This window comes from Mobula birostris, chromosome 14 (genome assembly GCF_030028105.1).
Source record: "Mobula birostris isolate sMobBir1 chromosome 14, sMobBir1.hap1, whole genome shotgun sequence".
NCBI classification, from domain to species: domain Eukaryota; kingdom Metazoa; phylum Chordata; class Chondrichthyes; order Myliobatiformes; family Myliobatidae; genus Mobula; species Mobula birostris.
The window spans coordinates 66697678-66717826 of NC_092383.1; the positions used below are offsets into that span (position 1 = coordinate 66697678).

Sequence of the window (20149 nt, forward strand, 5' to 3'; positions counted from 1 at the left end):
TTCAGTCATTCCACAAAATGAGTTTGGACTGCATTTGAAAAATACTGAACTGAAGCCTGAAGATATCCAACTAAGAACTGAGAGTGGAGAAAAATGACACCTGTGGGAATGACATTCATAACAGTGAACTACAAAACCAACAAGCCCATTGAACTTGGAATGTGCATATGGTAAGAGCAGGAGGACCATGTTAATGGGGCTTTGAGTGGATGAGATAACTACAACTTGACTGGAGATCCATTCACCATTTGTATCTTACATTCCCTGCAACAGAGACAACTGAAAGTGAAGTAAGAAAAGTACTGGATGATGCCACAGCAGTGTTCATGGATTGCATTGGAGAACTCAAACTTATCAAGGGTTTGTTATTCCTCTCCACACCTCGTGGTGCATCTATTGATAACCTGGCTTCTTCTTTAACATTTTGTCCCTTTTTTTAACAAAGCCGAGTTGCTAGTTCAGCGTTCAATCCAGCATGGATGGAAAGCATGTAAGGAGCTGGCCGGATCTGAGCCCAGGACTACTTGCCTCAAAGTCCGATGCTGATGCCACTACACCACTGGCTGACAATATCAAGGATAAAATAGTGTTAGATGAAAATGCCACACCCATGTTTTACAAAGCCGGTCCAGTTCCTTATACTATCTGTAATAAAGTAGCCAGTGACCTAGATTGCATGGTAGCTGAAGGAATTCTTTCCAAGTTTGACTCGAGCCCATGGGCAACTCCATTAGTCCAATAGCCAAGAAGAATGGATCTGTGTGATTTTAAGGTCACCATCAATTCAGTACTGAAAGCTATAGACCAGGTGCTGCAAGGCTGCCCAGGCATTCAGTGTTACCTGGTAACGATAACAGGGAACATCTCCAGAATCTCAAGATAGTGTTAAAAAGATTAGAAAATTATGGGTTCAGAGCACGAAGTGTGAATCCTTTAAACCAATCATCACTTAGTGTGGTCACACCATTAGCACCCAAGTATTTCACAAGTGTGCTGAGAAAATTCAAGCAGTTGTGTTTGCCCCAAGGTCAAAGGATGTGCTACAGTTGTGGTCATTTTCAGGATTTGTCAATTACTACAAAGCTGGCTACTGTGCTCACCCTTTGAACTCATTACTACTGATCACGAAGAAATGAAAATGGACAACGCAGTGTGAGGTGGCTTTCCAAAAGAGAAATGACTGGTGACATCTGACACTGAACTCACACATTATGATTCACATTGTCCAGTGAAGCTTGCCTGTGACGTCTCACCTTATGGTGTAGCTACAGTAATGTCACATATTACCTGTGATGGAAGTGAACACCCCATAGCCTTTGCATCATGTTCCATTAATGCTGCAGAGAATAAATACCCACAGATTGACCAAGAGGCCTTGAGTATGGTTGAGAGTGTGAAGTTTTTCAGCCAGTACTTTTATGGGAGAGAGTTTATCCTCATTATCAACCACTGGTGTCCGTTTCCAATCCACAGAATGGTGTTTCATTAACAGCAGCAGCAGCACAAACGCAGAGATGGGCTCTGTTTCTTGGAGGACACAGTTATAAGATGGAACTCGAGGAAATATTGATGGACTGCCTCACTTATCAAGGAAATAACTGAAAATTTTATAAAAGAGGACACTCTCCTTGATGTGTTCTCCCTATCTGTAGCAGTGACTCGTGTCTGCTAATTGTCAACATCCTTACTTATCAAGGTTCCACATGGTAGGCTTATTCAGAAAGTCGGAAGGCATGGGATCCAGGGAAGTTTGGCCAGGTGGATTCAGAATTGGCTTGGCTGCAGAAGGCAGAGGGTGGTGGTGGAGGGGGTACATTCAGATTGGAGGATTGTGACTAGTGGTGTCCCACAAGGATCTGTTCTGGGACCTCTACTTTTCGTGATTTTTATTAACAACCTGGATGTGGGGGTAGAAGGGTGGGTTGGCAAGTTTGCAGATGATACAAAGGTTGGTGGTGTTGTAGATAGTGTAGGGGATTGTCGAATATTGCAGAGAGACATTGATAGGATGCAGAAGTGGGCTGAGAAGTGGCAGATGGAGTTCAACCCGGAGAAGTGTGAGGTGGTACACTTTGGAAGGACAAACTCCAAGGCAGAGTACAAAGTAAATGGCAGGATACTTGGTAGTGTGGAGGAGCAGAGGGAACTGGGGGTACATGTCCACAGATCCCTGAAAGTTGCCTCACAGGTGGATAGGGTAGTTAAGAAAGCTTATGGGGTGTTAGCTTTCATAAGTTGAGGGATAGAGTTTAAGAGTCATGATGTAATGATGCAGCTCTATAAAACTCTGGTTAGGCCACACTTGGAGTACTGTGTCCAGTTCTGGTCACCTCACTATAGGAAGGATGTGGAAGCATTGGAAAGGTTACAGAGCAGATTTACCAGGATGCTGCCTGGTTTAGAAAGTATGGATTATGATCAGAGATGAAGGGAGCTAGGGCTTTACTCTTTGGAGAGAAGGAGAATGAGAGGAGACATGATAGAGGTGTACAAGATAATAAGAGGAATAGATAGAGTGGATAGCCAGCGCCTCTTCCCCAGGGCACCACTGCCAGAATGAGAGGAGACATGATAGAGGTGTACAAGATAATAAGAGCAATAGATAGAGTGGATAGCCAGTGTCTCTGCCTCCATCTCCATTCATGGACCATTCAGAAATCTGATGACAAAGGGGAATAAGCTGTTCCTGAATTGTTGAGTATGGTTCTTCAGGCTCCTGTATCTCCTCCAAGTTTTCTAATGACACTGTTGCAGTCCAAATCAAAGATGGTGACAAATCAGTATATAGGAGTGAGATTGAAAGTCTGGCTGGGTGGTACAGCAACAACAACCTCTCACTCAGTGTCAGCAAGACCATGGAACTGATCATTAACTTGAGGAGGAAACCAGAGATCCATGGGCCAGTCCGCATTGGGGGAGCAGAGGTGGAGAGGGTCAGCAACTTTATTATTTCGCAGTATCTGTCCTGGACCCAGCTTGTAAGTGCAATTATGAAGAAAGCACAGCGGTGCTCTGCTTCCTCAGGAGTTTCTGAAAATTCCACAAGATATGTAAAACTTTGACAAACTTCTATAGATGTGCAGTGGAGAGTATATTAACTATTTGCATCACAGCCTGGTATGGAAACACCATTGCCCTTGAACGGAAAACCTGACAAAAAGAAGAGAATATGGCCCAGTCTGTCCCGGTTAAAGCCCTCCGCACCACTGAGCACATCTACGTGAAGTGTTGTCATGGTAAAGCAGCATCCATCATCAGGGATTACCACCATCCAGGGCATGCTCTCCCCTCACTGCTGCCATCAGGAAAAACGCACAGGAGTGTCAAGACTCACACCACCAGGTTCAGGAACAGCTACAACCCCTCCACCATAAGGCTCCTGAACCAAAGGGAGTAACTTCACTCACCTTCACTCGCCCCATCATTGAGATGTTCCCTCAACCGATGGACTTGCCTTCAGTGCCCCTTCATCTCACGTTCTTGATATTTATTGCTTATTTTTTATTATTTCTTTATGTATTTGCACAGTTTGTTGTCTTTTGCACACTGGTTGAATGTCCAAGCTGCTATGGTCATTCATTGTTTTTTATTATTATTCTGTTATGGATTTATTGAGCACGCCTACAGGAAAATGAATCGCGTGGTGACAAATGTGTACTTTGATTATAAATTTACTTTAAAATTTGACAGTGGTGACGCGAAGAGGGCGCACACCGGATAGTGGGTGTTGCTTTCTTAGACGCTGCCTCTTGATGCTGTCCCTGTGCTTTTGATGGAGCTGGCTGAATCTACAGTCCTCTGCAGCCTTTTGCACTGGAGCCTCCATACCAGGCTGGGATGCAACTGGTCAGAATGCTCAACACTATATCTATAGAAAATTGCAAGTGTATTTGGTGATGTACTAAATTTCATCAAACTCCTACCATATGATAACTCATGGCATTTAATAAGTATCTAAAAACATTGTGAAGGTGGAGAAATCAATGGACAGAATGCAGGTAGATGGGATTAGTGTAGGTGGGTACAGTGGGTGGTATTGACATGATGGCACGAAGGGCCGTACGACACTCTGACTCACATCTTAATCAAAGGCGTTACTAAGAATGGAGGAGCCCTCCCAGCCAATTACGAGGAGATGAGTCATCTCACAGTGTGTAATAGGATCTGTTTTGAAGCTGTGAATCAGGTTTGAAACCTGATAGGTTCAAAGACTATTTAATTGAGAAGTAGTTTGATCTACCAAATTTCTTTCCCAGTGATCACCATTCTGATCTTTCTGATCAAACACAAGAAGCTGGTGTTTGACATCTGAAACCCCACAGAACTGGAACGAAGGAGACTTTTTAAAATTATTGTGCTTTTTTGTCCTACAGACTTCCAGCACTTATGTTCATGACAAAATGTTGTCCCACTAAAACTCCACAGCAACATCCACCCTAATCATCCCTTGGAATATTAGGAATTGCAAAGACCCTTCCCATCCTTCCCACAGTCTCCTTGACCTTGTGCCACCAGGCGGAAGGCACAAGAACCAGTGCTGTCAGGTTGGGTAGCGGTAGCTTCTTTTCCCAGGCTGTTGGAGTTATTAATGCAGTGCTGCTACCCAGCATATATATACACCCTGTCTGAATGCCCTGCTGCCCATATCCCCAATCTCAACTCGCAGACATGCTCCCATCCTGCACTGGTCACTTTTCATCTTTAATTGCTGCTGTTTTTCTTATCTGTACAACCGTTTGTTTTATTCTAATAGTGCTGGTAACATACACCTCGCACTTTATATCAACCTGTCAACCATCAGCCCATGCCACTCGGAGACTTGTGCTAATATTATTTTGTGTCTAGGTGTTGGATTGTAACTATATATGCTGTGTGACTATTTATACTGTGTTTTGCACCTTGGACCCAGAGGAACAATACTCTGTGTGCATGTGTGTGGTTGAATGACAATTAAACAGAACTTGCATGTTTTGATTTAACCTGTGCAGTAATGGTTTAGTTTACTCATCCCAAAATGCTTTACTTTTAGTTATCTTGTTATGCCATTCATGGATGCAGATTTGAGTCAGATCATGGGAAGGCTGACTGAAGACAGAATTCAGTACCTTTTATATCAGATATTAAAAGGCCTTAACGTAAGTACAAAAATGTAGAGTTTTTGGAAAATATACTGAGAAATATTATGATAAAATTATAAAATGCTATATTTCTCATCTCCATGTGAGCTTTTCATTCAAATCCTGAAGTATATGCTAGCAAGAGTATGTTTTGAATCCTCTAAATGGTTTATGTTATCACAGTGACACAGAATTTCTGACTTACAAAAGAAAGTTCTGACTTTGAACTTAATTATGCACTGTTTCAGTATTTTCTTCTGACAATGTAAACAACTAATATTTTTTCCTTTAGCAATTAATGGATTTGAATGACTTTCACATGGGACATTTCAAAACTTAAGCTAAACATTCAAATACAGTGAAGTCTCATTTACAGCACAGGTACTGTGTTCAGTAGTAGGAACAACATCAATATGAGGGAGAAACTGGTGAATGAAACAACCATCTGTACAGCTGTAATCGGATGGGGGTCCACCAATTGTCAGAAAGGAAAGAATGGTAAAATGTTTTTCGTAAAATATATTTTTACAATCGAGATTTCTTTTGTGGCAATAGTACAACAAAACTCCAATAATTCAATATCCGATTGGGAATCCTAATGACCCGATACCTTATTTATTGAATAGTCTGGATTGTGAGCTGGAGGTCCACAGTGTAGATTAGGTCTTGTAGTCAGAGCACAGTGTCTAGAGCGAAATTGAGCTGGATTCTGAAACAATGGGAGTAAGGAATGTTGGTGGATTTCCATCCGGAACCAGAGTGCTTGTATATTTATCAGCGTCTTTAAATGTGAATCACAACCAGATTTAATATCATTGGCATAAGTTGTGAAATTTGCTGTTTTGCAGCAGCAGTACATTGCAATGTATAATAATAAGCTGTGTACATACATCTATTGATGCTTCTGGACACATCTTCAGTGATGTTCCTGGAATCATCAGGTGTTTTGGGTCTTTCAACATCATACAACCTCCTCCAGGTGACCCAGCCGGGGCTGATCAGACCCCAGCTTGTGTCCAGATGGCTAGCTACTTATGACTCCATGGCTCCCCTCTTTTGAGCCACAGTCATCTTGAGGCCCTCTCTGCCGCATCGGTGGTACTGCGGATGGCTCTCCTCTTCCTCTCTCCCTCGATGCCCGAAATGCTGAAGGCTCTAACTAAAGAATGGGCTGCGAATCCCCTACAACCAACCTCCACTGGGAGACACCTCGCTCTCCATCCAGCCTGCTGACAGTTGCTGACCAGTCCTGCGTACTTTGAGAGCTTCCTTTCAAAGGCCTCTTCCAAGCTATCTTCCCATGGAACTGTCAGCTCCAGCAGCACCACTTGCTTAGTAGACTCAGACACTAGGACAATGTCTGGTCGCAGGGTGGTGGCTGCGATATGGTTGGGGAACTTCAGCTGCCCTTCGAGGTCCACCAACAGCTGCCAGTCCCTTGCAGAGGTCAGAGTGCCTGCAGATGTTCTTTTGGCAGGTATTGGCTGCTTCCCAGCTCTGACAAAGGCAATGGTCTGCTTGGAGGGTCGGGACTGCTTCGCCCACTCAACTCCTGCGCTGACGGCTTCAGCGATGGTCTTCAGGACCTGATCATGCCTCCACCTGTACCGTCCCTCACCAAGTGCCCTTGCACAGCCGCTGAGGATGTGCTCCAGGGTTCTTCGCTTGGAGCACAGTGGGCACGCAGATGACTCTGCCTCGCCCCATGTGTGCAGGTTTGATGGGCTTGGAAGCACATCGTACACTGCCTGGATGAGAAATTGGATGCGGTGTAGTTTGGCTTTCCAAGGATCAGCCCAGGTCACTTTCCTCTCAACCGCATTCTCCCATCTTGTCCAAGCTCCCTGTTGCTTCATTCCCACCGCCTTGCAGGCTCTCATCTCCTCCACTACTGTTCTCACCTCCTCCTGAACTAGACGACGCCTTTCCTTCCCTCTGGTGTCCATTTGGGGAGTTGGAAAGGATCCTAGCCCAGCTCGGCCTCGTGTGACCACTCCCACCAGCCTCCTGTGACGCAGCCTCGCCTCTGCCTCCTGAACAGCTTCCTCTGCCCTCCACTTCCTGCCAGTACTTACTTGGATCCCTGCTCTAGCCACCTTCGGGTCACTTGAGTCCCTATACTGTAGCACTTCTCTGGCTCTTGTTACCTTGAATTCTTCCTCCAAGGATTTGAAGGGCAGTTGCAGTTTGTTGTGGTGTCCATAGAGTGCGATGCTGCTCAGGCTCTTTGGCAGCCCCAGCCACCTCCTGAGGTGGTTGCTAACCCTCCTCTCTAAGGTTTCGACTGTCGAGATCGGAACTGCATAGACAAGGAGGGGCCACAGGATTGTGGGAAGAATGCCATGCTGATACACCCAGGCTTTAAACTTCCCAGGTAGGCCAGACTTGTCCGCAGATTTCAGCCAGCCAGCCATCCAACTCGGTGCAGGTTGCCTGAATGGGTGTTGTGTCCCTTAAAGAGCTGTCAAAAACTTTGCCTAAGCTCTTGACTGGCTTTTCTGTGATGGTTGGGATGGCTGTGCCTGCGATGCTGAACCGGAACTTGTTCTCCAGCTTCCCTTTCCTCAGCACCATCGATCTTGATTTGGCAAGTTTGAAACGCATCCGGGCCCACTCCACCAGCTTTTCGAGCCCTTGTGGAATCCTCCGGCAGCCTGGGACTGATTCTGTGGTGACTGTGAGGTCATCCATGAATGCCCTGATAGGTGGTTGCTGTTGAGCGGAATTCATTCTGGGCCCTCTGCACTCTGGTTCAGCAGACTTAAGTGAGCATGTTCATGGATCGGGAGAACAGTGTCACTGAGATAGTGCACCCTGTGATGATGCCGACCTCCACCTTGTGCCAGGTTGAAATCATTGCTCCTGAAGAGACCCTCATCCTGAAGTTGCTGTAATAATCAGCGATAAGGTCTCTGATTCTGCTGGGGACATGATATTTGGTCAGTGTGAGCTGCACCAGCTTGTGCGGAATGGAGCCATATTCATTTGCCAGGTCGAGCCACAACACTGACAGGTTGCCCTTGTTCTCTCTGGCCTCCCTGATGAGCTGTGTCGCCACACTGATGTGCTCCAGACAGCCCGGCATCCCTGAAATGCCACCCTTCTGGACTGATGTATCAATATAGGTGTTCTTTGCTAGGTAGGTGCACAACTGGTTGGAAACTGCACTGAAGAAGATCTTCGCCTCGACACACAGCAGGGAGATGATGTGAAACTGATCTATCTGGGTGGCATTTTCCTCCTTCGAGATCCACACCCCTTCAGCCACTCTCCACCGTTCTGGGATCTTCCCCCTTCTCCAGAAGATTCTCAGGATATTCCACATATGCAGCAGGAGTTTGGGGCAGTTCTTGTACACTTTGTACGAGGTGTTGCTTGGTCCTGGAGCCGAGCTTGCCCTTGCTTTGCGGACGACCTCTCTGACTTCCTTTAGTTGCAGCTCTGACATGTCGAACTGCACATCCAGTTCAGGTGGGTCTATTAGGATGTCGCACTCTCCCAACTCCTGCTCTCTTTCAGGATCATTATATATTTTCTTCAGATGTTGGTCTATGTCTTCCTGCGAACAGGCCAGTTTCCCACTACGCTTCTCCCTCAGCAACTCCTTGGTGAACTTGAAGGGGTTGGCGATAAAGGCAGCACGTTTTCGAGCCCTTTCACGACGCCGCCTCCGATGTCACTCTGTCCGGCCGAGGACCCTGATCTTCTTTCATAGTATGCACATCAGCTGGGCCAAGCCAATGCGCTCCTCTTCTCCTGCCTCCTTGTATTGGGACTTCTGCGCTTTCATCTCCTGCCTGATGTTGTGGATCCTCAGTGCTCTTTGGTTCTTTGAGTAAGATGTTTTGGAGCCTTCCTTCTCTTCTCCTCTTCTCTGAGCCATTCAGCTGTGATACTAACAATAATTGTTGTCATGGCTTGCAGCTTCCTATCAACCCCTCCCTTCGCCGTTGCCTCCAGAATTTGGTTAACATCATCATCAAACTGCTTCCACAGTGAAGTCATGTTAGCTGCAGGCCATTTTATCCGCCTCCTGTTAGACTTCATGTTCGAGGGATTAGTTTGCAACACTTGGAGGTTCTGGGCACTATGGGGTGACTCCGGGCCTGGCCCCTCCTTCGTCTCACCAGGTTGGACACCTGCGCGTTGTGCTGCTCCTGCTCCCGCCAAACACTTCATCCTCGCTTGGTGGATCTTCAAGCCGCGATCGTTCTTGCAGATTTTGCCACATGCACACTGCTTCCTCATCGTCGTTTGTTCATTGCCTGGATCTGATGTCGTTGTGTCCATCTGACTGGGGTGCTCATCCTCCCCCCATCTCGGGCACCCCTGGGGGTATCTTTTCCTTAGATTCTTTGTGGCTTTTGTGTGGACCCTCCTCTCAGAGGACGCAGATTGGGTTGCCAGCCCGTTCTGCCCTGGTTGCTGTCTCTCTGGGCTGTCACTGACTCTCCAGTCGTCACCACTCTTTTCGCGGTTGTCACCCAGTCTTTCCTGGTTGTCACTGATTAACTCAGGGTGTAAGCTGTGTACATACATCTATTGATGCTTCTGAACACATCTTCAGTGATGTTCCTGGAATCATTGGGTGTTTCGGGTCTTTCAACATCATACAACCTCCTCCAGGTGACCCAGCCGGGGCTGATCAGACCCCAGCTTTGTGTCCAGATGGCTAGCTACTTATGACTCCATGGCTCCCCTCTTTTGATCCACAGCCATCTTGAGGCCCTCTCTGCCACATCAGTAGTACTGCAGATGGCTCTCCTCTTCCCCTCTCCCTCGATGCCCAAAATGCTGAAGGCTCTAACTAAAGAACGGGCTATGAATCCCCTACAAACAACCTCCACTGGGAGACACCTCGCTCTCCATCCAGCCTGCTGACAGTTGCTGACCAGTCCTGCGTACTTGGAGAGCTTCCTTTCAAAGGCCTCCTCCAAGCTATCTTCCCATGGGACTAAAAACTACACATTGTAATAAAAATATATAGAAATTAAATTAAATAAGTAGTGCAAAAAGAGCAAAGAAAAAGTGAGGTGGTGGTCATGGGTTCATTGTCCATTCAGATATCTGATGGCAGAGGGGAAGAAGCTGTTTCTGAAATGTTGAGTGTGTGTCTTCAGGCTCCTGTACCATCGCCTTGATGATAGCAATGAGGAGAGGGCATGTCATCGGCGAGGGGGGTCTTTAATGAAGGCTACTGCCTTTATGAGGCACCGCCTTTTGAAATTGTTGATGCTGAGGAGGCTAGTGCCTGTGATGGGAACAGGCTAAGTTTACAAGCTTCTTCAGCTTTTTCTGATCCTGTGCAGTGGCCCCTGTATGCCAGACAGTGATGCAACCAGTTAGAATGCTCTCCATGACACATCTGTGGAAATTTGAGAGTCTTTGGTGACAAACCAAGTCTCCTCAAATTCTTAATTACATATAGCCACTGTTATGTCTTTGCATTAATATATTGGGCCCAGGATGGATCCTTAGAGATGTTGACGCCCAGGAACTTGAAACTGCTCACCCTTTCTACTTCTGATCCCTCAATGAAGACTGGTTTGTGTTCCTTTGACTTCCTCTTCCTGAAGTCCACAATCAGTCCCTTGGTCTTACTGACATTGGGTGCAAGTCTGTTGTTGTGACAAGACTCAACCAGTTGACCTGTTTCACTCTTGTACACCCCCTCATCACCATCTGAAATTCTGCCAACAATAGTTGTGTTGTAGGCAAATTATAGATGGCATTTGAGCCCTGCCTAGCCACACAGTCAAGGGTGTACAGACTAGAGCAGTAGGCTAAGCCCACATCCTTCAGATGCGCCAGTGTTGATTGACAGCAAGGAGGAGGCGTTACTTCCAATCCACGCAGACTGTAGTCTCCGTACGAGGAAGTCAAGGATCCAGTTGCCGAGGGAGGTGCAAAAGCCCAGGTTTTGAAGCTTATTGATTAGAACCGAGGGTATGATTGTGTTGAATGCTGAGCTGTTATCAAAACCAACAGCCTGACGTAAGTGTTACTATTGTCCAGCTGATCCAAGGCAGAGTGCAGAGCCAGTGAGGCTGCATCTGCTGTAGACATATTGTGGTGATAGGCAGATTGCAGTGTGTCCAGGTCCATGATTAGACAGGAGTTAATTCTGACCACGATTAACCCCTCAAAGCACTTCATCACAGTAGATGTGAGTGCAACTGGGTGATAGTCATTAAAGCAGCTCACCCTGCTTTTCCTGGGCACTGGTATGATTGTCACCATTTTGAAGCAGGTGGGAAGCTCTGACTGTAGCAGTGAGAGATTGAAGATGTCCTTGAACACTCCCATCGGTAAGTTGGCACAGGTTTTCAGAGCCCCACCAGGTACACCATTGACACCTTGCAAAATGACCTGATGTCAGCCACCGAGATAGACATGACATGTTCACTAGATGCTGCAGTGATTTGCACAGGTGTGGTTTTATTCTCCCTCTCTAAGCACGCGTAACAGTAGTTGAGCTCTTCTGGGAGTGAAGCATCACTTATGATAGTTTTGCCTTGTAGGAAGTAATGGCTTGCAAACACTGCCAAAGATGACATGCGTCCAATTCCATCTCTAATTTCAATAGGAAATGTTTTTTCACTCTTAAAATAACCTTATGTATGTTGTACCTGGACTACTTGTATAGTTATGGATCACCAGTCTTGATTGCCACAGATCTAGTCCTCAGCAGACTGCAAATCTCCTAATTTGTGCATGGGTTTTGGTATGTCCGGTATGTTCCTGAAGGCACACACTCATCCATACAAACCCTGATAATGTTGGTGACAACCGTGGTGCATTCATTCAGGTTTGAAGATGAATCCCAGAATATTATCCTGTCCACTGACTCAAAGCAGTCTTGTTAAGGGCTATCACCTGTCCAGCTCTTGGCTCTATCCCTCCCCCTCCTGTCTTCTCCTATCATTTTGGATCTCCCCCTCCCCCTTCAACTTTCAAATCCCTTACTCACTCTTCCTTCAGTTAGTCCTGATGAAGGATCCCAGCCTGAAACGTCGACTGCACCTCTTCCTACAGATGCTGCCTGGCCTGCTGCGTTCACCAGCAACTTTGATGTGTGTTGCTTGTTAAGGGCTTGTCTGCCTCCCTTGACTGTACCCTCTTGGCCTCACCACTGCTGCTGTGTTCTTTAGTCTCTGCTTTAACACCAGGAATTGAAGAACAACCAGGTGATTGGACTTTCTAAAATGTGCACATGGGATGGCATTGTAAGCATTCTCGTTAGTGGTAAAACAGTGTTCGTGTGTTGGCTCCTCTGGTTCTGCAGGTGATATGTTGGTGGTAGTTGTTCAGAAAGTTATTCAAACTGGCCTGGTTGTAATCCCCCACAATGATCTTGAAGGCATCCGGGTGTGCTGTTTCGTGACTGCTGATCGTGGTGCTCAGCTCCTCCAGTGCTTGCCTGAAGTTGGCCAGAGGTGGAATGTACACCACTACCAGGATGGAAAACTCCCTCAGCAGATCAAATGGATCATTAGATGCTCAAGGTCAGATGAGCAGGATTGGGACAGAATCACTACGTCTGTGCAGCATGATGTGTTAATGATAAAGCATTCTCCACCTCATCTACCTTTTAAAAGTCCCAGCAGTTCTGTCTTTACAGTGTATGGTGAAACCCGCGGGCTGCAGCGCTGTAACTGAAATGGTGGGGGTAAGCCATATTTCTGTGAAGCAAAGTATATAGCAATTCCTGATGTCCATCTGGCACTGCAATCTTGCTCTGAGATCTTAAATTTTATTTTCCAGGCACTGTACATTAACCAGCAGGATAGTTGGAAGTGGGGGTCTAAGGTCTCTGCATTGCAATCATACCTGTAACCCAGTGTACTTGTAATCTCACTAGATTTACAGGAAAATGTATTATACTACTGTATAGCAGGTTACAAATGTGAAATAAATATGTTTTTGGATATTAATAGAAGTAACATATAATAGTCTGGAAATGCCAGATTTCAACATTGGACTGAATATTGTGTTAACTGAATTCTCCTTTTGTCAGAATAACTAAATTAAACATTTCTCTAGCGTTTCAGTTTATTAAGACGCCAGGAAACATAGTGTCTGAGAAGTATCTGTTATAATATTTCTGTCCTGTTGATTTGCAGCAGTTCTGTTTATGAGTAGGAATTGTCCCAATAAAACTGCACAACTGCACACTGAAAGATCAGTCTGAATTTTGCAGCCAATGCTGTCATTGGTAGTGGTGATGTCATCAAACTGATGGGGAAGTACATGAAAAAATCTTACAGAAAATGCCCAGTTTTTAGCTAATGTTAAACTTTTACTGTAGTATATAATAAGGTCAGGGCAACATTCCAAGAATAAACCTTTTTTTAAAAAACAGGAAAACAATTTTAAAATCCCTTATTTTTTGAATTATCAATGCACTTAAATAATTTTTCAAGGGCTGTGAGATTTGCTATGTAGGCTTGTTTCACCATTTAAAAACTCTCAGCACTACCACAAAGTGAAACATTTTCAGGGTATTTTGCAGAGAGAGGGATTTTTAAGCATCTTGTGTTCTAATCAATACAACTGATTGTATTAAGAAATGGTGCAAAACAGTTTTTGGAGAAGAACTAAATTACTGACAGAGACTTCAGGATTTCTGCAGTGTATTACGTGAAAGTGATTGGGAATGTGAGTAGTTATGTCATCTTACAAATGCAAAGCCTGGGTAATTAATTTGCCAGGTAATGACAGTCTTTGAACCCCCAAACATGACAAAGTACATTCTATTTGTGATCTTGATATGTTGATTTCTAGTGGGAATCAAGCTGTTAATAACAATAGAAGTTAGTTAAACAGCGAACCATTCTGCTTATTGATGTATTAAAAAATTCTCATTTTTCCTTTGTTATGAATTGTTTAATAGGCTTTACAGAAACAGGAAGCAACTAAGCATCTCGGAAAAAAACTTTGGACTTTTTTGAACATGCTCTGCAACATCTTATGTTGTTTTTGAGTATATGAATTAAGAAAAATGTCACATTTTTATAAAAGTTGGTTTTGATCCAGGAAGAGCTATGGGAAGAAATTTATATTATGATGTCTACAGTGAGGCTTATGGATCACAGTCCTCTCCAAGTAGTCTCTTAAATATTGAATTTCCATTCTTGTTGAGGAATTGAATGATGCCCATGCCATCCACCCTCCAAATCAGATGTTTCTATGATATCTATTCCTGACAAAAGAATATAAAAAAGCTTAAAGATTCTTGTCACTGCAACCCTAGAGAAGAGCAAAAACAATGTAACTGCAGTGGAGGTGTAGTTACTCTTCACTTTCTTCTATCTTCCAAAAGATTGAACAAGCGGGGAGTTCACAATGTATCAGAATGGAATTACAAAATTGTCTCCTGCTGCTATGCAACAGAGTATATTGATGTATCAAAGCACCGTACTCTGATTGTTTCAAAGTATGCTTTCATCATGCCTGTTTTAATACTTTGGTTCTGCGGTCTTATTTTACGATGATCATTTCTCACCTAAAGAACCCATTATAAATAAATGACAATATAATTAAATGTCTGTTATAAAAATACTTGTAATAATACATACTATTCATTTTGTTTCAGTATATTCATTCAACTGGAATAATTCACAGGGTGAGTCTTTTTAACAGTCCAATAATAATTTCAAATGCTGTTAGGAGAAGTGTTTCTGGAACAGAAAATGTGGAATCCACAATCCCTTCTGATTTGTACAGTACACTTCCACTTCAGTGTTGTATTGATTGCCTAATGCAAACATTCAAACCCACATTAATAGAAAAATATTAATAGTTTTTATTGAACCATTCATTGTCTGTATCTTGACTATGGAAGTAGTTCTCTGAGCGTGGAGACTTGCATAAAGAATTGCGGTTTTGTTTCAGCCTGAATGCAAGTCATTTTTCTGAAGTCAGGAAATTGAGAATATCTTAAAATATGTTGACCTGGAAATGTTTCCATGCCAGGGAAGACACATTGAGTGGTGCTGTCAAGGGAACCAATAGATTAATGTGCCATTACAGACATACACAACAGCAGCATGAGTAATTATCTCTTTTGCTGTTTGTCGGTGTGGCTTTGCTAAAGTTGGCTGCACAGAAAAGTACCTCCTTCACTCTGGACTTGCAACCACTAGTGACCTGATGTAAATGAAGGTTCTTTACAAATTATGCTATTCAGACATGACCAAAGATGTCCTGCGCTGATGTTCCTTTCAAAGTAATTTAAAGTTCATCTTCATCTTGGAAAACAAAACATTTTTGATATTAGGCATTTGATTAAGTTTATTTCTTAATAGAGTTGTTGACAGAGCTGAAATGGGTTTAGTGCTGAATATGCTGAAGTATCACAGTTTGACTACCAAGCAGGCCAAGAAATACCAGAGAGATTTTCTTTCCATTCCACACTGCATAAGGTATAACTTCAGTACAATTCAAATGTGAAAATTAGACAGGGAGATAGTAGACCTGTAATGAATCTTGCCAGATTTTCAATGATATAGTTCACTGAGAGGAAAATCATAGACTCTATTATGTCATGGTATGCAATTCTCTCTGACATAAACTGCACCTTAGGAAATAGCTCACGACTCCTCACTGGCAATCTTCTCTCATCATCCTCGCAAAATGACACAATCCAAATCTCCAGAGAGCATCCATAACTCATTGCTGTGACAGACATTGTGTCCTATACTAGTCATTCAGTAGTACCTCAAAAGTACTTCTACTGTATTAAAGACTTGTATTATTCTTGCCAATTCCCAATACACCAGTTCTTCCCAGATGAAACCTGCTATCTGTAAAAAGTAGCAAGATAGAGTGGCTGTATATTTTTTATTTTTAAATAGTAAGAGATTGAGAGTTACTGGTGTTCAGAGGGACATTCAAAGCCTTATATAGGGATTGTGTTAACATGCAGCCACCACACTAGGGAGATAGTTTGATTACTACTTTTGCTTGTGTGTAAGAGTAAAGATGTGCTATTGTGAACCTGCTGCAGTAATATTCAGAACAATGTGTACAGCGCAGTTCCCTCTCCTTGAATTCAGTAAAGCTTCATTGGATTGATTTGTGGGATGTGGGTTTGTCATAGGAGATGAATGGAAACATTGTGGCCATGTTATGTTGGTGCCTGAATGTGTGGCAACACCTGCCGGCTGCCCCCAGTACATCCACAGGTGCTGGTTGTTAACAAAAATGAAGCATTTCACTGTATGTTTCAGTGTACATGTGATTTAAAAAAAAAAGAATCTGAATCTGATTGGACCTGCTTGTATTCTCCAGAAGAACAAAAGGTGATTTATCTGAGATATTTAACATCTTTGAGTGTTAACATGGTAGATGCAGAGCTCATGGGTGACTAGAATCTGGGATCATGGTCTCAAAAAAATAGGATCATCCACTCAGATCGGAGGTGAAATGAAATTTCTCCACCCAGAAAGTAGCAAATCTTTAGAACACCCTTCCCAAGAGAGTTGAAAAGCCTCTGTCACTGAGTATATCCAAGACTGAAATGGATAGATTTTTAGATATTAAGGAAATCAGTGGATATCAAGGGTTTGGTGCAAAAAGGTAGCCCTGAGGTAAAAGATCAGGCAATACCTACTGAATAGGGGAGCAAGTCTAGAGGATTGAATAGCTGTCTCTTGTGCATTTTTCTGGTTTTTTTTAAGCATCAGCACAGAACATAACAAATCATTAGGATATTTTTATACCAGTCATATTAGTTACTTACACTGTCTAACCTATGTTTTTCAGAGAAAGATTGTATCTGGCTTCAGTATCTTCTAGTTATCTTTCTAGCCTAAGGCACTGGATATAAGAATTTCACATAACTCTGGGCTATTTAAACAGACAAGAATTTGTATAGATAGGTACATGGATAGAAAGGCCGAGAGGGATCTGGGTCAAACACTGGAAAATGGGACTAACACAGGAAGGTATCATAGTTGGCATGGATGAATTGGGCTCAAAGGCCTGTACCATATAACTATATGACTTTCTAGCTGTGAGTGAGATTTAGTTTGGCAGGTTTTTTATTCAGGGATGTAAACAAAATATTGAAACAGACTGTAAATTAAAATAAATATTACAAAAATAACATATAAAACCCATAAACTATTTTTTTGGAAAGGACACTCTGCCTTTTTCCAGGCCAAGAATCTCAACTTCAAAAGAGAATGGATAAATAACATTAAGATAGCCAAGAGATTTCCCAATGTAATGTAGAATTCAGGTTGAGATTGGGTTCTACTGTTTTGTTGAGTCTAGTGATGGATGTAGTGGAGTGAGGGAATATTTGAACAATGGCACTGCCCTTAAACCACTGGATACATGGCCACAATCCAACCCATAATCCTATGTGCCCACTAGGTTGCTGGAATCAGATTATTGCTATGATTAGTATATTACTTCCATCTCAATAAATGAAATGATTTGATTTTCACATGGACTGTGGCTCTTACAAAGTTTTAATTCCAAGTTCACCTGTCACCATGTTCAACATTTATGTAACTTGGAATATATGTAACATGGTAAGGTAATGTTAGACTTGAATGTCTTAAGATTGGAGAAAGATGCAAAGTGGTACAACTTTAAAGGACTGGAAACAAATGACTAATTTTAACAGAAGCCTCTGTGGGAATACACTCCAGGTCTATAACTACATATAAATAGATAAAGGCTATTCAGGGTAGTTTTGCCCGGGTGTAAAATTCAAATCCATTCCACTGTTTCAAACTTGACCCATGGACCTGCCCGAACTGCCCATTGTCATAAAAACAATCTGAACCATGTTATTGCCCATGGACTGACTGAGTCTGACGCAGCCAGAAACTATTCTGGGAGACATTTGTAGAAAGGTTTAACAATTGCAAAAATGTACAGACCTGGAGTGACCCAGAATATACACCCGACCAGCACCCAAGCAATACAGTTTGGGTGCAATTGGATGTGGTTCTAAAGTGCTGATTGCTGTAAAGGGAAAATAATGTCGCGAAATTCTGGGAGAAAAGTCGATGAATAATTCTGAGAGAAATCCAGAAACGAAGAAAGCTTTTGTCTGCCAATTTCGATCTAAATAAATTACGCATACCCAATTTAAAATTTCACCGACCGTGACAGAATGTAGGAGAAACACTGATACTGCCCTTTACAGGAAAAACAAAATGAACTCTGCATTCCGTTGCTGATGATATGAACAGTGAGGACTGTTTCCAGTAGCAACAACCATGTGGCTTCTGAAGCAGAAAAGCAGAATTGGAGATTTGTTGCGCTACTGATTGTTAGAATTTAGTCCAGTTTGGATGTGTTTGTTATACTACACCGATAAGATTATTTGCTTGTAAAAAACAACTGGACCACACAAATTACAATACGCATTCAATTTATTGCTGCAACTTTACTGTTTCAGTGTTTTGTCTGAAAAGAGGGAATTAGAATGTATTCATTTTGCTCATTACACATTGAAACGACTGTTTATGAGAAATGGAAAAATACTTTTAAAGTATGATTTTATTAAATGTAGTCTAAAAGAAAAACTCAATAATACCTTTCAAAATTAATTTAATGAATTGCATTTTGAATGACCTTTACTTGGACTGCGCTGATATGAACCTATAGTAATGCAATAATCCAAAGTAATTGGAATGCTTTTATGTGACATCGTCTTTGGCTTTTGATATTCCCTTCTGAAATAGTACATCAGGTTTGAATGTTCCTTTGCAATTAAGTTTTCATCACTGATTCATATTCAAGAGGGTTCACTTCAGTACAATCACCCTTCTGATTTTCTTACATTCCTAGAATTACTCGCTAGTTATTATATTGATCTTTTAATGTTAATTGCATCCCAAGGGCAATATAAACTTCACATAGAATAATTTGCAATGGGCACACTGAAAAAGGTCCTTATTGTACTAAGCTTTACATTTAACATTTCAATATACAGTAATTCACAATGGATTAAAATTACATCACTGTTAAATGTAAAACTCAATGCAAAGCAAATATTGTAATGATATACTGCAAGTACTGGTTACTTTGTTTGACGTATAAAATTAATGCTCATTTTTGTGTTCTTAGGATTTAAAACCTGGTAATTTGGCCATAAATAAAAATTGTGAGTTGAAGGTAATGTATTCTTTATTTTCAATTATGAAGCTAGGGAAGTGGTGTTGAGGTGTGAATTGAAATTCAAGTGCCTTTAATTGTAAAAATAGTAGTATACAGTTATAGTGAAGAATTAGACAGGATAATTAGATACCAATTATAACATAAAACAAGCTATAAAGATCACTCAGTCCAACTTAATGTTGTCTTCCAAACAGGCAGGAAAAACTTACTCTTTGATCCATCACATTATATGATCTCTTGCAATATCAAATGCAAACGGTATTTTAAATACTGTAAATTGTCAAAAATAGTAGTTGAAGCAGGCACATTAACAACATTTAAAAGGAAGAAGACCCTAAAACAAAGTGGCAGAATTAGCACATTCAACCCATCGAGTCTGCTTCATCATTCCATCACGGCTAATTTATTTTCCCTCTCAACCCTACGCTTTTGCCTTCTTCCCATGAGATTTGTTGCCCTTACTAATTAATTTCAATGAGATTTCCCCTTCATTCCTCTAAATTCCATTGACTACGGGCACTGAGCTATCAAACACTCCTCATACGTGAACCCTTTCATCCGGAATTATTCTTGTGAACCTCCTCTGGATCCTTGCAATGCCAGCATATTCTTTCTTGGATATGGGACCCAAAAATGCTCACAATACTCCAACTGCAGTGTGACTAATGCCTTATAAAGCCTCAGCATTACAACTAAGAGAAAATCTGCAGATGCTGGAAATCCAAGCAATTCACACAAATGCTGGAGGAACTTAGCAGGCCAGACAGCATTTATGGAAAAAAGAACAGTTAATGATTCAGGCTGAGACTGCCCAAAATGTCATCTGTACTTTTTTTCTATAGATGCTGCCTGGCTTGCTGAGTTCCTCCAGCACTTGTGTGAGTTGGCAG

At 42.5% G+C, this 20149-nt stretch overlaps 1 protein-coding gene across 2 annotated transcripts in view; it reads left to right on the forward strand.

Moving 5' to 3' along the window:
* Positions 1–20149, forward strand: part of LOC140209953 (mitogen-activated protein kinase 13-like) — a 74158-nt gene that overhangs the window by 28081 nt on the left and 25928 nt on the right. For both annotated transcript variants that reach the window (XM_072278639.1, XM_072278640.1), the window contains 3 exons: positions 5030–5135; positions 14713–14742; positions 19209–19256. In XM_072278639.1, coding sequence (XP_072134740.1) covers positions 5030–5135; positions 14713–14742; positions 19209–19256 — 184 coding nt within the window. The remainder of the gene's footprint in view (positions 1–5029; positions 5136–14712; positions 14743–19208; positions 19257–20149) is intronic.